Source organism: Leptonychotes weddellii, chromosome 1 (genome assembly GCF_054177405.1).
Source record: "Leptonychotes weddellii isolate Sample4059 chromosome 1, ASM5417740v2, whole genome shotgun sequence".
Classification (NCBI taxonomy): domain Eukaryota; kingdom Metazoa; phylum Chordata; class Mammalia; order Carnivora; family Phocidae; genus Leptonychotes; species Leptonychotes weddellii.
This window is the reverse complement of record NC_138369.1, coordinates 150,049,518-150,063,638: the sequence shown is the minus strand read 5'-3', so window position 1 is coordinate 150,063,638 and position 14,121 is coordinate 150,049,518. Positions and strand designations below refer to the sequence as shown.

Below are 14,121 nucleotides of genomic sequence, written 5' to 3'. Positions count from 1 at the left end.
TCCAGTTGGTCCACATCCTTGCCAATATCATCAGTATTGTCAGTCTTTTTAAATTTAGCCATTCTGGTGGATGAGTATTGGTATTTGTTATTTTAATTAACATTATCCAATTGACTAGTGATATCGAGCATCTTTTCCTATGCTTCTTTGCCATTCACATATAAAAGATTTACTTTTTTTAAAAAAATATTTTATTTATTTATTTGTCAGAGAGAGAGGGGGAGAGAAAGAGCACAAGCAGGGGGAGTGTCAGGCAGAGGGAGAAGCAGGCCCCCCCCACTGAGCAAGAAGCCCGATGCGGGACTCAATTCTAGGACCATGGGATCATGACCTGAGCTAAAGGCAGACACTTAACCGACTGAGCCACCCTAAAAGCTTTACTTTTTGAAGAGGTCAAATTTATCAGTTCTGTCCTTCATTACTTTACTTTTTTGTATTTTGCTTAAAAAATTCTTTCCTATCCCAAGGTCATGGGGATATTTTCAAATATTTTCTACTAAAAATTTTATTTTCACAATTAGGTCTTCAATCCACCTGGAATTTATTATTTATTTATTTATTTATTTATTTTAAAGATTTTATTTATTTGAGAGAGAGAGAGAGAAGAGAGACAGTGAGAGAGTACAAGCAGGAAGGAGAGGGAGAAGCAGGTTCCCTGCAGAGCAAGGAGCCCGATGTGGGGCTCGATCTCAGGATGCTGGGATCATGACCTGAGCTGAAGGCAGATGCTTAATGACCGAGCCACCCAGACGCCCCTGGAATTTATTTTTTAATCTGGTGTGAGGTAGGGATCTAGTTTGATTTTTATTCATTACTAGAGACTCAATTGTAAAAACATTATTAATTTTTTTTACTGATTGGTAATTTGTATTGTTACTTTTGCCATTTACCAACTTCCCATATATGTAGGTGTTTCAGGTGCATTTTCTGTCGTGTTCTACTCCTATGGTAGAAGTGGCTTCAATATCTCCTGTAAGTTTCTGCCACCAAGAGTTTATTCATGCTGTTTCTTATGTCTAGAGTGCTCTTCCCTTGCAGCTCCCCCTTTCTTTCTTTTTTCTTTTTATTAACATATAATGTGTTATTTGTTTCAGGGGTACAGGTCTGTGATTCATCAGTCTTAGACAATTCACAGTGCTCACCATAGCACATACCCTCCCCAATTCAGCTCTCCTTTCAAAATCCTAATCAGTCTTCAAAGTCCAGCTCAAATGGTCCTTACAGTCTTACAGGATCCTGCCGTATGCCTTTCTTACTCCTCTAAATCAAATGAAGGGACTCAGCATACCTTTAGTAGTTTATTCCTTTACCATGAATCTTGGCTCATCTCCTTGGTTTCATAGTCACATATTTTTGCCTTCTTTGTTCTGCCAAACTGTAAACATGTATGTGTTGCTGTTGTAGACAGAATAATGTCCTTATCCCACCACTTTCTGATTCCTGGAACATGTGAATAAATTACTTTACATGGCAAAAAAGGATTTTTTTAATGACCTTGAAATGAAGAGATTATTCTGGCAGGCCCAGCCTAATCATCTGGGTCTTTAAAATTGGAGAACATTTGCCAGCTGAGCTGTAGCAACAATGAAAAATAGGTATATTTGCTTACCATGGAGTTCCCAATAACCTGAAGCAGATTGTTAGTTATGTATGTAGTAATCAGAAATTGTTCATTGACTTGAATTGTGAAGCAGGATGAAGCTGGGAACCATAGAATGATTTCTTTAGGTTCTTACCACATCACTGATACTTATCTCTAGCATCTTCATTTTGTCAAGTGAAGTCATTGTAGATTACTCAGACCAGCTTTCTTTTGGTTGGCATCCCTCTGCATTCTGACTCTGACTATAAACAGTGGTAAATAAATATTCAGATTACGTGCAGAGCTTCACTTCCTTTACATGCACAGACAACTCAATGGTAGAAAGTCCCAGAAGAAGGAACTCTTTCCTTATGGTGTTTAACCTAGTCAAAGAACTTGATGAGTACTGTTGGGTTCATCCGCAAACCTCTTCTGGTCTTTGCCCTTTTCTAGGGGAATAGTCTGAGATTTGGAATCATATATAAGGACCTTGAAACCCTGGCTCTGGTCTTAATTAACTCTGTGACTTAGCGTAGGTCAGTAAATCTCTTGGAGTCTCAGTTTCCTCATACCTGTGGTGGAAATAATAATACTTCCTTGAGTTGTCTCAAAAATAGAATAAACAGATGCATGAGAAGTTATTAGCATGAAGTGAAGTGGATGTTCCACTACTAACAAAAACAGTCCAGGCCTCTATTTACTTTGAAGAGTTCGTTACAGCAGGTGATTCAACATGACATTTGTTCTTATTTTCTGTTTGTTGGTTTTATGTTTTTAATACATACATCTTTGGATTGGCTCATCCTGTGTCTTTTTTTTTTAAAATGTAGAGTTCTATTTGTCATTCTGGATGTTTGGTTAAGAATAGCCCATGTGACATGGGTGGTTCTAGTATTTAAAGATTGATAGGGGTATGGGTGTAAGAGGCTGGGGTATAAAAGAGATCAAAACAAAATAAAATATCTTAATAATGTATGATAAAATAAAACAGAACAGAATGTCAGGGCTCTAGTATTGTTATTGTCTTCTTCTGGAGCCAGATTATCATTCTGGCCTCAGGAGCAGCTGTTGAGCCACCACCTCTGCCCCATATGAAGCCTGATGTGAACAAGCCCATCAGAGTTTATGACACTGATGGGAGACAAATGGCCTCTGGGGTATAGTGATAAGGAAGTCACATTTAAATCTCAGTGTCTTGGTGTCATTCTGCTTGTCTCCACATAGCCTAAGCCTTTGGTTCACAAAATTTAAGAATATAAAAAAATAACTGATGAGCACTTATTAAAAATGCAGATTCATGGGTCTCCCCCCGATGATTGATTCAGTAGATCTGAAGTGGGTGCCAAGAATCTGCATTTAATTAGCCACGTCCGCTGTTTCTGATACTGGTTGTCACCCAGCTCAGTGTTTCAGGGGGATGGGGTTCCAGAAAGAAACCCGTCATTCATTGGTGATTTATTGAGTGCTAATTGGGTGCAAAGCATGATAGAGGATATGGCCCTTGCTCACCATGTTTATCATTGAGAGGGGAAATAAGACTTGTAAACAGACAGGATAACAGCTGCTAGCTCTTCAGGTTAGAGTCAAACTGCTGCTTCTTCTTCCCATTTCACTCTGTGTACACCTCATGTTGGTTTAGAATGCACTTGTCTCTCTACTAGTTTGTGTATTCCTTGAGGGCAGGTGAGCTTCATTGATGATCTGCAGCAATTTTGTTCCATCATCTTTTCTTATTCTTGTAATTTTGGTTTTGGCTATGACTCCAACCCTAGCCCCTGTGACAATCTCTCCTGAGGCACTGCATATTAGGAAATGGTTTGCCTTCATAGGACTTATTGGACCTACTCTGGTATGTTACTGCTAACATACCATTCTGCTTGTCTTCTGTCCATCTTGATGACCTGGAAGAGAGCAAAGATCACACATGCTCTACTGGGCTTTGGTTCTCACAGCAGGGACACATGTCTGAGCCTAGTGGTCATGTGGGTGGGTGGCAAGGTGAGGCTTCTTGGGAGCTTTGGCACAATGTTTGGACATGAAGTAGGATTTCAAAAGGGTGTGGCCCCAAGATTTACATTTATGAAGGCATTGTGACATATTCTGAAAGTTTATCTGCTGACTTCATGCTGGAAAAACATAAGCACATTGGTTTAGTCTCTAAGAAAGAGAGTAGTTAGGGTGCCTGGGTGGCTCAGTTGGTTAAGCGAGTGCCTTCGGCTCAGATCATGATCCTGGAGTCCCAGGATCGAGTCCCACATCAGGGTCCCTGCTCAGCAGGGAGTCTGCTTCTCCCTCTGACCCTCCTCCCTCTCATGCTCTCTGTCTCTCATTCTCTCTCTCGCAAATAAATAAAATCTTAAAAAAAAAAAAAAAGAGAGTAATTAGATTTAGACCAGTCAGTATCTGCTTTTCCTTCTTGAAGCTGGAATCATTATAAGTTCTTGGAAGAAGAGAACTGAGTGGGACTTGACATTGAAGAAAGTGTGAAGGTAAGGATAATTTAACTAAGAAAACTTTTTTGAAATAGTTGAAATTTGGGAGATAATGACTGGTATGGAATGATGGAGAACTTTAAAGCTACAAATGCTTGTATATATTTTGCTTTGAGTGTTCAAGCAAATGGTAAAGTGAAGTTCAAGAAATAGTTAAAATTTGTTTAGTGTATGGGAATTTATAAATGTGCCTTGAAAGGAGTCACTAAGATTTAGGAATACTTTATTTTGGTGGTGGCTCAAGATGAAATTTTAATTTAAGTTTCCCCCATGGCATTCATTTTATATTGAAATTAGTATTTGGTTGAGATTCCACCAAGAAAACTGTAGGATCTCTTTCTGTGAGATATTTTAAGTTCTCTCCTCTTTTTGTGCGCAGGTCTGGTCTGTGGTTTATGTGGCTGTAACACTGGGAATTAACACTTGACACCTAAGTTAGATCTTGGGATTTGTCCAATATTATCTCTAAGTATTAGAGTTTAAAAATATTTCCCTTTAGGGTGAGTGTGTAAATTTGGAGGACAGTGAGAAAAAAAGAGGCCAACAAGGGTATCAGGAGTCATTGTTTGTCATTAGCCCAGAGGATGATGTTTGGTGTCATTAGGAGTAGAGGGTTTATTTATGGATTTGTTTGGTTTGGGGAGGAGTATGAATTTTTAGGATAAATTGCAGCTGGAAGCTGGTGACTGAATCTTGCAGCCCACCATTTCAGGCTTGAATGAACAACTTTCCCCATGAGATTATTTTAAGTGGCAAGATCAGGCAAGGAGGATATTGAAGAAGGACTTTTTTGTGTCCTATTCTGGTGATTTTTCTGAGGTTTCTGCTGGTTGTCTGGCAAGTATGATTTGCTTTGTGGGTGAGAAAAGCCCGGTGTTCTTCTTCCAAGGGGAATGTGTCTGCTCTTTGGATTTGGATTGAATCAAACTCTGGACTACTTGGCTTTTAAGAGCAGTAAATTGCAACCTCAGGTAATAGTAAAGCAGGAAATGAAAGATAGATTTATGGATAATGGTGTTCTAGGAGATCACAGTGAAGTGATATTTGAGGATCTGAGCAGTTCTTTCTTTCCACAATGGAAATGAAAAAAAAAAATGAATACCATTTTCATTGCCAGGAGCAACTGGGTCTGTTCGGTTGCTTAGCCAGGCAAATATAGCAAGCCTGCTTTGACTTCGTATTGTTTGAGTTTTTTTAAACAGAGAACAATTGAGCCATCACGTTGTTTAGATTAAAAGGCTAAAGATGCAGAAGTTCTGTAACTGATGTAGGAGCAATGCCTCATTTCTTTCCCTACTCCGATCACCTCATATCCCTCTTCAAAAACTTTCATCTACTCCCCATTGCCTCCCTATCACATCCCAATGGCTATGCTGAGGTATATTGGTTCACTCAGCTTTTGGGGCAGTAGGAACCTATTATAATGTTTGTCATGGAGGTGGATCAGGAAGATTATTTGGCCAGAACCACACATTTCGGAAGGGCCCCAAATTTAAATTTTCATGTTAGCTCCAACATAGCCAATATGTTTTGCATCTGTGGTGAAGGTATTTATTAGGTAAACCTAAACATTGAAAAGGAACCATGGTTTCTGTGACTCCGTTTTGGCATTTTCTTCCTTTTTAAAATTTATCAGGGCATAAAAAAATGGAGGATAGCCCAGGCTCCTAACCTCTGAGGCCCTAAATGACCACTACACAGGCTCTCAATAGTGATGGACATAGAGGCTAATGAAGAGGACAGACCTTCAATAACTAATCACACAAAGAATTCATTAAAATAAGAACTGGGTACCTTGAGAAGGTATAAGGGGGCCTTCTCTTTGGGCCATCAGGGAGGATTTCCCTAGGCAGTTGAAATTGAAAGAGCAAGGGGAGTCAGCCAGATTTGGGGTAGGGGAGTGTTGATATAAGGTCTTAATAATCAATTAGTTTTCAGAGACAAGGTGGCCTCTACGATGATTTTCATATTTTGAGTTTGGGCAAGTAAGTGAATGGTGGTGGTGTTAACAAAATCAATGACTAGGGGAAAATTATTTTCTGGTAGTGGGTGGGTAGATAACATGATTAGTTCAATTTGTGGGTATGTTGAGTATGAGTGAGCTTTGAGACATCAGAGTAGAGATGTTTTATAACTATATGATCTTTTAAGAAGGGCTTAGTTATTCTTGTTAATTTAGAACTTCACAGTGTATAAGATGCTATCCAGGTTCAAAGGGGGGGGGTAGAAAGAATAGATTTATGGCCCCTGCTTTCAAGAAGCTTATTCTTTAAATGCAGTCAAGGAATTAAATAACTACAGAAGATTCCAGTAACCCTCTAAGACAATAGCAGGAGAAATGTTACAAGCAGTACATGAATGATTGCCAAGGGAAGTATATAGATGTTTGTTGCTTTTCAGCAGTAATTGTCCAAGTAGAATTTCTCATTTGATTTTACTTTTGTTCTACTTTGGTAGTTTGAGGTGGGTTGAGGATAATATGAGCTTGCTTAAAACTACTGTGGGTTATTTGCTTTGGAGGAAACGTGTTTTGATTTTAGGAGGTAGGTATTTTTCTTTGTCTCATTTTACAGAAGAGGAAACAGAGGCACTGAGAAGTGAAATAATTTGCCCAAGTCACATAGCTAGTAAATAGTAGAGTTGGGATTCAGATCTAGTCCACCTGAATCCAAAGCCCCTTCTCAGGTTTGAAAAATGCTGTTCTTTTCACTAAATACATCCCCTATCGCTTAAGTTATTTGAAAACTTTATTTTAAGTGGCTGCAAAAAATTTTAAATCATTCTTCTGATTTAGACAATGTATTTTTTTAATTTGGTGCTTGTATTTCCAGTTATAACTTTAGGATAGCTTCCTGGAAATGGGTTTCCTGTACCAAGGAATATAAAACCGTCAAGGCTTCTTAAAACATATCAAATTCTTCTCCAGAAACGTACAAATAATTTACAGTCTGGATGTATTTTTCAATCCCACATAAAAGCATTTTCCGATACTATGTGGCTTCTTAAGCCAAGACAAACAGGAGAACTCAGTAACACTACTACAGATGGTGATTACGATGATGAATCACAGAATGTTTGAGCCGAAAAGAACTTCAGGTGTCACCTAAGCCACCTCCTTCTTCTATTAAGAACTAAGGCTCAGAGAGGTTAAGGGACATGCCCCAAACCACAGCACTAATTAGGGTCAGAGTTAGGACAAGAATGGTCACTTAGTACTATGTGATATACAATTGACCCTTGAACAACATGGGAGTTAGGGGCGCCAACCCCCTGCACAGTCGAAAACCCATGTATTACCCTTGACTCCCCCCAAACTGAACAACCAGTAACCTACTGTTGACTGGAAGCCTTACTGATCACTTAACACATATTTGTATGCTACATATATTATATACAGTATTATTACGACAAAGTAAGCTAGAGGAAAGAATATGTTATGAAGAAAATAGTAAGGAAGAGAAAATACATTTCCAGTATGTACTATAAAAAAAATCTGCATCTAAGTGGACCCGAGCAGTTCAACCCTGTGTTGTTCAAGAGTCAACTGTATTGAGTCAGATTCTATTTGAAGGTTTGGATGATTCAGGGGTGTGCCAAAATGTCCACCTGGGGGCTTGACTGAAAATTTAAGAGACTTACTGTTTGAGTTAACTTCACAGTTCCCCCTTGAAATTTCACAGTTGTGAAGGATGTGGAAGTCACCCAAAGGGGTCTCCCCTGAACTGAAATGCCCAGTACCCACTCAAGGAGATAAAGTCCTCTGCTGGGCCAGGGGAAACCTGAAATCTCCTTTCATCAGTGCTCCTACATCTGGCCTACTGTGAGATTCATAAAGAGGATTCTGCATTCTCTTTTCATTATTCTGTTGATGGTACAGGACATTTGAACAAAGGGCTGCTCACATAATTCAAGACTGATTTTCTATAGCACTGGCCAAAAATGGAAGCTATTTCTTTTTATTTTTTGTCTCACTGTGTAAATGTAACAATTGTGTAAACAATTTACAATTTGATTTGGCTTGGCATCAATCTGAAAAGACTAGGTTAAGCTCTTTAAGCCTTAAAGGTTCAATAACTTAGCACAATTGATCTGAAGCAGACTGGTTGGCCATCCACTATGTTCTGGATAAGCCATGCCAAGGTTGCCACGGCAGGGGAAAGGTGAATTAAAGGAGTCATGTAGGCTCTCAACTCACTCAGCCTGGAAATGACAAATGCCATAGTCCATTGACCAGAACTAGAAACATGGTTTTTGTTTGTTTGTTTGTTTAGGTAGGATAAAATATTTTTTTCATAAGTTTCTATTTAAATTGAAGTTAGTTAACATATAGTGTAGATTGGTCTCAGGAGTAGAATTTAGTGATTTATCACTTACATACAACACCCAGTGGTCATCACAAGTGCCCTCTTTAATGCCCATCACCCATTTAGCCCATCCCCTCACCCACCTCCCCTCCAGCAACCCTCAGTTTGTTCTCTATAGTTGAATCTCTTATGGTTTGCCTCTCTCTGTGTTTTTATCTCATTTTATTTTTCCTTCCCTTCCCCTGTGTTTATCTGTTTTGTTTCTTAAATTCTACATATGAGTGAAATCATATGGTATTTGTCTTTCTGTGACTGACTTATTTAACTTACCCTCTAGTTCCATCCACATCATTGCAAATGGCAAGATTTCATTCTCTTTGATATCTGAGTAATACTCCATTATAAAAAAAAATGCCGGGCGCCTGGGTGGCTCAGTTGGTTAAGCGACTGCCTTCGGCTCAGGTCATGATCCTGGAGTCCCAGGATAGAGTCCCGCATCGGGCTCCTTGCTCAGCGAGGAGTCTGCTTCTCCCTCTGACCCTCCCCACCTCATGCTTTCTCTCTCTCTCAAATAAATAAATAAAATCTTTAAAAAAAAAAAATGCCACATCTTCATTATCCATTCACTAGTTGAGGTACACTTGGGCTCTTTTCATAGTTTGGCTAGTGTTGATAATGCTGCTATAAACATCGGGGTGCATGGACCCCTTTGAATCTGTATTTTTGTATCCTTTCAATAAATACCTAGTAGTGCAATTGCAGGGTTGTAGGGTAGTTCTATTTTTAACTTTCTAAGGCACCTCCATACTGTTTAGAAACATGGTTTTGAATCACCTGGAGAAGAGGCTGGGAAAAGTCTGTGGAGAAGCACTTGAATATTTGATGAGCACTAATGGTCTCTTTTATATACTCGATGCTTGATACTTTGAAATTACTTACTTAAAAAATTGTAGGCAATTTTATATCATTTCAGGTTTTAAACATGCAGGTAAAACTTTCATATTACTTTCCTCCAAATATCCTTAAAGTGTAACTATATGGTGTTGCACATGCTATCATTTTAAGAAATCCTTGAGCTCCCTGTTAAAAACAACAGAACTCTTGCTTAATAGTTATGAAATTTGGGCAAGTCACTTAACTCTCTAACCCTGTGTCCCGACTGAAAATGGGTATGTTGTAAAAATTAGGGTAGAGATTGTGTGTAAAACATTTGACATAGTGCCTAGCACAAGGTAAGTTTTCAATGAATATGAATTTTTTTCTTCTTGGTGTTGTTAATATTGCAGTGATTGACAGTAACATCGACTCCTCTTAAATCAATGGTATATCCATAATCATCAGAAAATAGTGTATTTTATGAGAATGAGTGATGTTTCGGCTAAGTTCTGGGAACAAAATGTCTTCATCCTCTGTATGTTCTAATCTTGGTAGACATGGGGAATTTCAAAGGTCATGCCCTCCCCGGAACCTTCTTCATTATCATGGGTATCTGGTGGACCACCAGGTGCGTTCTGAAATATGCCTGCAAAAAGCACAAGCGGACTTCCTACATTGGCTCCAAAGCATTATTCCATCGAATAGAAATTTTTGAGGGAATCGTGTTAGTCAGCATGGCTATCACTGGTGAGTGGACCACTTCTGTGTTCTGTTTTCTCCTTTTGGGTATTTCTACATGCAAAGAGAAAATTAAATACCAAATCAAGAAATCACTAAAATGAATTTTTATTAAAAAATATCTCTGAACACATATTCTAATTGTAATTTCTATCTGATATAATTTGTTAGAAGGTGACACTTCATGTTTATACAAAGGCCTATTCCTTAATGAGTCAGTGATGGATATTAACTTGCCTGCCCACTCAAGGTGAATTTCCTTTATCGAATTAGTTGGAACCTTGAAATAATTTTATGTCATTTATTCTGATGCCTGAAAGAGGAAACTCTATCAGAAGCCATTTCTCAAAATGATGCCAAAATCAAGTTATTATGGGAAAGCCTCAGTCATAAGTTGTTGCTGATGGACTGTACAGAGGGGTCAGGCTGAAGAAGACCTTGCTTTATGCACTCATCCTTTTTGTGTGATTCCTAAATTGAAAAGGGAAGTTAGGCCAGATGACTTCTAGGGCCTTTTCATTGACTATAAGATTCTGTGAAAATTTTCTGTGGTTTTAGAATTCCACTGTAGCCTCTCCTTTGTGAAAGGCAGAACTTTCTCATTTCCCTTTGGATTTACTCCTGCTTTATTCATGGCAATTGGTCTTTGCTGTGGACATGAAATTACAGAGCAACCATTTCCAAAAAGAGGGATTGCCTTGCCAAATTCCATAGATTGACACATAAAGCAGAATTTTAAAGAAAGTTTTACTGTTTCTATAACTGACTAGACCAGGTGCTGTAATCTGTGTTTTCTGTAAACTTGACTTGGGGAAAAGCTGAACTCTAGTATTTTGATTCTGAATCAAGCACAACTCGCTACTTCTTGGCAGCCAACCAGAGATGTAGGATGTGTCAGAAGGAAGTAAACAGCCTCTGTAGGATTTATCTAGTCATTAGATGAAAATGGGAACTAAGACCATCAGTGGAACTGATCAGGGAACTATGAAGAACTGAAATGATCAGCTTTGATGATCTGAAATAACTAGATGTTTGACTAAATTGGTTTATCTTTGACTAAAAGTTGATCATCCAAACCAGTATTTGAACCTCTAAAACCAGCCTAAAGCCCCAGTACTTAGCTGTTAGGCAACAGCCCAGAGAGAAGAATCAGCATCGCAGAAGGACATTAGATTAGACTAAGGCCTGGGTTAATCCTGTGTCTTCCTGCTTTCTTCACGAAGTTGTGGGGAGGGTTACTAAAACTGTGATATGTTCCTTTGCAGGCATGCTTGGGGAGCAATTTATCACTGGAGGGCCCCATTTGGCCTTATATGACTATAAAGAGGGCCAGTGGGTCGACCTCCTGAACTGGCACCATTTCACCATGTATTTCTTCTTTGGGCTGCTGGGTGTGACAAACATCTTATGCTTTCTCATCAGTTCGCTTCCTGCCTCCTTAACCAAGTTAATGTTGTCAAATGCCTTATTTGTGGAGGGTAAGTATAAGTGAGTATGTTCCCGTACCTTTCACTATCCTTGGACACTTGTCTAGCCCTGTGCAATAATATTCCTTTAGTGTCCTGGTGCCGCCTTGATCGGTTGGGCCATTTGTTTGGGCCACGGGGAGATAATCAGATGTCCTGCATAGGACACCAAGGATTTTCCCTCCCTACTGACTCATACAGTAAACCGGGACAAGCACCATCCTTTGATGTGCTTTATTCACATTTCACATCATTCTTTTTTTTTTTTTTTAAAGATTTTATTTATTTATTTGACAGAGAGATCGCGAGAGCAGGAACACAAGCAGGGGGAGTGGGAGAGCGAGAAGCAGGCTTCTTACCGAGCAGGGAGCCTGATGTGGGACTCGATCCCAGGACCCTGGGATCATGACCTGAGCCGAAGGCAGACGCTTAACGACTGAGCCACCCAGGCACCCTCACATCATTCTTAAATAACCACCTACCATGGTTATTTATCTCTAGGTTATCCTGGAGAGAATCATGATTTCCATTTTTAACAAGTGAAACTGAACTCAGGGTAGTGAAGCATGAGTATCCTGAAACAAGGAGACCGCTCACAGCAACCTACTAACCTGCTAACTAGCTTTTTTCATATTGATAGAGTGGAACTGCACCATTACATGAGAAGTAGGGTCAAAAAATCAGTCACTAAAAAGAGGAGGTCCTATTTTCGAGAGGTTAATGAAAAACACTTTTTGTTCAGCTGATGTCCCTGTTACTATGTAGGGAAAACAGGTGTTTAGTAATTTGTTTTCATTTATTGTATTTGTAAGGATTAGATTGATGATAGAACTAAAAAAATCCCAAAGGATCAGGAGGCAGTAATTTCCTAACTGTCCACCTTCCTTCCCCCATCTGAAGATAAGGACTTTTGCCAACCCCTTTCTGAGAACAAAGGCTAGCTAAAAGATGGACGTCAACAACCATGAGCAAGATTCTCAGTATCTCAGGGTGTTACCATATTTTGAGTGAACATCTTTTCCTCCTCATCTACATGAAAAGGTTGAAGATAAAGCTGGAATCTGCTCATGGGATTAAATAACATAGGTAGTTACTATTTTTTGGGAGCTTCCAGAGCATCTTGTCATACCCATCAAAGTCCACTCTTATGATTTGTATATATATATTTGCTTACTCCAATGGACCGAATTCCTTAAAGCAAGGATTTGTCTCATTCATCTGTGTATTCTTGCTCCCCTGCCCCCATCACACTTACTATTCATCCTCCTTTATAGAAGATGCTTTGAAATATAGTTAGTTGAAAGTGTCATGATATGTTAGACAAGAAAATAAAGGTTGGGAAAGGGAAAAGGAGAGATAGATCTCTATTCTTAAGAGGTAGTGATGATGGGACGCCTGGGTGGCTCAGTCGTTTAAGCATCTGCTTTTGGCTCAGGTCATGATCCCAGGGTGCTGGGATGGAGTTCTGCATTGGGTTCCTTGCTCAGCAGGGAGCCTACTTCTCCCTCTGCTTGTGCTCACTCTCTCTCTCTCCCTCTGACAAATAAATAAATAAAATCTTAAAAATAAAAGAGGTAGTGATGACTCCAAAAATGCTAGAAGTTTCCATTATTGTGGGAAGCAGAGAGCACTTGATATTTTGGACAAATTGATGTGTGTGCATGTGTGTGTGTGTGAGTATAAAATTATGTGGGGTGGGGAAGACAGAGAGAGAGGGAGGGGGAGAGAGGAGGGAGAAAAATGGTGGATGCCCCTTGGTTTCACTGAAAAAGAGAAACTATTTTTTCCCTATCAGCTTTTATCATGTATAATCACACTCATGGCCGGGAAATGCTGGACATCTTTGTGCACCAGCTGTTGGTCTTGGCCATCTTTGTGACAGGCCTGATTGCCTTCTTGGAGCTCTTCATACGGACCAGTATCACTGTGGAACTTACTCGGACAAGCTTTATCCTGCTTCAGGGGAGCTGGTTTTGGCAGGTGAGTCGAGGCCTCCTGTGAAGGGATCTGGTGTCTCCATCTGTACTCGTCTCTCTTTGGTGGGGTATTTTGATCCAGAATCGGACACTTCCTTCTGATGTGCTGCCTGTAGAGAGAATGTGGGTCTTTGAGAGGTGATGTTGCTTTGAGTAGCCCAGAGGCCCTGGGGGGAGTACTGACAGAGCAGCCGGGAAGGAAATGGGGTGTGTTCATCTTCCTCACACACCTGAATATCCGTAATGTAGGAATTCTGAGCCATTGCTTTTGCTAAAGTAGCTTACATCCTTATGAGTGATGAGCTTGAGAAATATATGAAAGGCAGGAAGGAGAGGAAATGATTAATTACTGAGAAACAACAATGTGCCAGCCGCTCTACAGGACTATTACATACATGTTGTTTCATTATATCCCCACAGTAACTTGGAAGTTAGGTATTATCATCCCAAATTTACTGATAGGACTCAGCGAGACCCCATGACTATCCCAGACTCACACAGTAATGGAACTAGAATCTAAATGTGGGTCTGTCTGACCCCAAGTCCCAGGCTCTTTCCATTTTACTCTGTTGACTACCTAACCTTGGCGTGTTGTCAAAAACATGTATTCCAATTAGTGAACTTATATTTTATAGAGACTGGTAAATCATACTCTAATATACACATATAGATGTAAGGAAAGTCTGA

At 39.6% G+C, this 14,121-nt stretch overlaps 1 protein-coding gene across 2 annotated transcripts in view; it reads left to right on the top strand.

Moving 5' to 3' along the window:
• TMEM45A (transmembrane protein 45A) overlaps positions 1-14,121 on the top strand; it is a 70,045-nt gene that overhangs the window by 43,199 nt on the left and 12,725 nt on the right. The window contains exons 2-5 of one of the 2 annotated variants that reach the window (XM_031024057.2): positions 4,005-4,071; positions 9,810-10,001; positions 11,258-11,470; positions 13,254-13,438. In XM_031024057.2, the coding sequence (XP_030879917.1) occupies positions 9,812-10,001; positions 11,258-11,470; positions 13,254-13,438 (588 nt within the window). In that variant the 5' untranslated portion in view covers positions 4,005-4,071; positions 9,810-9,811. The remainder of the gene's footprint in view (positions 1-4,004; positions 4,072-9,809; positions 10,002-11,257; positions 11,471-13,253; positions 13,439-14,121) is intronic. The other variant, XM_006729574.3, reaches the window with a different exon arrangement.